The 3,437-nt window shown below is 48.2% G+C and overlaps 1 protein-coding gene across 1 annotated transcript; it reads right to left on the bottom strand.

Moving 5' to 3' along the window:
* Window positions 1-915: 915 nt before the first annotated feature.
* FIBIN (fin bud initiation factor homolog) lies at window positions 916-2,928 on the bottom strand. Its single transcript, XM_039217106.1, has one exon. It carries the CDS (start codon window positions 2,475-2,477, stop codon window positions 1,842-1,844), a length of 636 nt encoding a protein of 211 aa, XP_039073037.1. The 5' UTR covers window positions 2,478-2,928; the 3' UTR covers window positions 916-1,841.
* Window positions 2,929-3,437: the final 509 nt, after the last annotated feature.

Raw genomic sequence — 3,437 nt, forward strand, 5'->3', positions numbered from 1 at the left:
AACCGTCATTTACCTTCTCCCCACACAGCAGTATAGAGGCAACTAAAAGCAGGCTCTGGAGTGATGAAAAGAAATTACAAATGATTATTTGAAGTATCTTTCCAGGTGTTTTCTTAAATCTTAAACAATGAGGTAGTGATATAAAGGTTCAGACCTCAGACCACTCCCTCTCATCCCTCAGCATCCTTGAAAAGAGCAATATGGGAAAGTTCTGTACTTAAATCTAAGAGACCTGGAGCTGTTACAACAAGCTGATGATCAGTCGCTTTCTGAGCCTCAGTTTCCCCTAGAGTAATAAGAGGACATATTGGACACATCACTGCAATAGAAAACTGGATTCTTCGTGCATGAGAGTGCAAAATCGTTCACTGTTGAAAAGCAGATTATGAACACTTATTTATCTTTCTCTGTGTGTGTGTGTGTGTGTGTGTGTGGAAAGGAAAGCATATTTAAGATGAGAGTGAGGGGCTGGGAAAAGGCATGAAAAGGTACATTTTCACCTTTTAAAATCATTGATCAATGACATAGACCTGGCTTCATAATTATTAAGCATCATTACAGTGCCTGTAACTTAGAATGGAACCCTCCCTCTGCATTATGAGGGCATAAAACTTATAAGCCTTGTCATAAACTTTTCCAGTTGATGCTGCAGGAAAAACTGGAAAATTTGGAGTTTTTAGGCAGACCAGCAGAGTTAAACTTCTGGCAAGACCTAGGATTTTTTTGTTTGTTTGTTTTTGAGCATGGTAAGGGTGGCTAGGGTAGGGAGCATGGCCAAATACATAGCCATCCCTCTCCTTTCTTTATCACATACTCTGAGTAAACTGGCTTAAATCCCACCCTTCCCTTTCTGCTTGCACTGACTCTTCTTTGCCATATGAAAGTTACAGATATCAATTAGAAAATAAGCCAGTATTATACGAGAACATATTTATTGGCTGAATAATAATACTTAGTTCAGGAATTACTAGAATTAGAATCCCTCCCCACCCCCCTTGAAGTACAAGCTTCCAGTAAGCAAACAGAAGGAAAAAACCCCAAACCAGAACGAATACATTGGTAACCTACAACATATCATTTGGGGGTGTGTTCCAACACTCGACTTTTTTGTAATGGACTGTAGCTCTGAGGACACAGGCATACAATGAGAGAGACAGCAAAACAGCTTAGCAACACGAGTGTATACCCACCACAAAGCTTGCGCTCCTTCAACGTGGCCACTGCAGCTTACACACACTCACAGAGGCACCTTGGACATCTCCCTGCAAAGGACTATTTGCATATAGCTTCTAGTCAATAGTCTTACAACCCCTCCCCCCAAACCTCAAAACTAAAAACAAAACCTTGAAGACCATGGTTAATAAATAAGAGAGAAAAAGAGAAGAAACAGACAGGCCTCAGAGCACCTCAGACAACTGCCAGCTTTCAAAGCCCAAGAGGGAAGGCTGAAGAAGGCAAAAAGGCACTCTGTACTATGCTCTCTGCGTATTTTCTCCAGGATGGGGAAGTTTAATCACTCCCTCCTGCATAAACCAAGTCCTTCTATGTGGTTGAAACAGGTGTCTCTGCAGAGTTAGAAAGTCCTCTAGGAAAGGCCGGGGAGGCATGGCTTTAAATTGTTCTGTCCAAGTAACAAGTCTATAGCAATCCCATAAATAATGTACAAAAACAAAACAACTCGACCCTCACTTATTTCTTTTTAAGATCCCTTTAGATGATTCTCCAAGTGCAAATCCAGATATAAAAAAAAAAAAATAAGGAAACATCAGCCTCATCTTCTGTCCCCACCCTCCGCAACGGGGCTGATTTGATGCCCTCTCCCAGGCCCTGTGCCCTTCCACCTACACTTTAAGATAATCGTTTTTCAGCCGACCCAGCCGGGTCCCGTGGCTCCGGATGGTGAGGGCGAGCAGCTCGTATTTGTCCCTGAGCCCCACCGAGATGTCGAGTGTTTCCTTCAGCAGGGACCTGGTGTGGACCAGCATCCCCAAGAAGTCCTCGTTGAGCCTGCTCTCTTGCCGGCTGTCCTGTTCCTGGCCCTGCTTAAACTTGCTCTCCAGCTCGGTGAGGGACTTGTCGGAGTTGGAGTAGGCGTCCCCGATCTGGTGGGACTCCCGCCGCAGGTACTTGCCGTAGCTCTCTTCCCCGTCCAGGTCGTAGGAGATGCTCTTGCTGATGCCCTCCAGGACACGCCCCGCATCCTCCACCTGGCGGCCCAGCACCGTGAACTCCTCCCGAAGGCTGAGGCTCAACACACTGCTGGCCTGGCTCCCCTCCCCCTGGGAGCAGCGCCGGTGGTCACTCACCCGGAAGAGCAGCTGGCACTTCTCGGGGTCATCATTTTCTTCATAGTCCCCGTCGGGCACGAAGTAGTGGTGCAGGGTCCCATTGGACATCTCCGGGTAGAGAGGGCCATCGAAGTAGCCCTGACACAGGTGGCAGAAGAAACCCATCCAGAGGAACTTCAGGAACACCATCCTGGAGGGGCAGGATGACCGGGGACCCCTTGGAGAAGACTGTTCGCCCAGGCACGCAGGAGGGGGGGGGTCCCCTTGGCAGTCAGTGCCTCCCCAAGACGGCGACAGCCTCGGTCCCCGCCGGCTTGCAGCACCCTGGCCCCGCCTCCCCAGCAGGCTTCATGTGGCTGTGTCACCAGCGCCTGGGGAGCGCGGCCGCCGCAGCGCAGCGCGGGAGGCGCCCCGGCTCTGCGCTCCTGCGCTCGGGCTGGAACCCGGCCGCGTCTTGCCCGCGGGATCGTGGCGAGGAGAGGGAAGCCCTTGTCCAGGGCTCTGGAGGCCCGCGGGCTCCGCTGCCCCGCTCTCCTCGGAGTTGCCCCTTGCTCCTGAGAGATGGAGCCTGTGGCTGGAGGGAAAGACTCTCCTTCTGATACTATTTCAACTTCTGCACTGGGTGGGAATGCGGAGCTTTTCCTTTGGCTAATGATATCCTGAGGATCTCTCTGCTCTCAAATTACAGCTGGTTTCGTCACTTGGAAGCCAGGGAACAAGTTTGGAAAGAACCCTCTCACCAGGTCTCTTGTTATTAAAGGTACAGGATCTTTTTTTATTTTTTATTTTTTATTTTTACGACTGGAAGGGAAACCTTGCAAAATAGAATTTAGCTTGAAGGAGAAAACAGGAACAGGGTAAACAGAATTTCCACAACAGAAAGATCCGTTTGATATTAACATATTGGGGGGGAGCGTGATTACCCTGCGGGAATACTACATCACATTTGAGATAAATCGCAGTAGACTGGATTTGTTAAGTGTACCTATTTTTGTCATTACAAAGTTTGTGACTTTGAAGGCAAATTTGCATTGTAGGACAAGGCAGGTTTGTTTGGAAACGGTTAGTTAGTTAAAAATTTTTTAGTAACAATGCTTGGGAAGCAATAGCAACATAGAAAGCCGATTACTGCAGTAATCAGTTGTGAGT

Source organism: Hyaena hyaena, unplaced genomic scaffold (assembly GCF_003009895.1).
Source record: "Hyaena hyaena isolate Hyena2069 unplaced genomic scaffold, ASM300989v1 scaffold_668, whole genome shotgun sequence".
In the NCBI taxonomy this organism is placed as follows: Eukaryota; Metazoa; Chordata; class Mammalia; order Carnivora; family Hyaenidae; genus Hyaena; species Hyaena hyaena.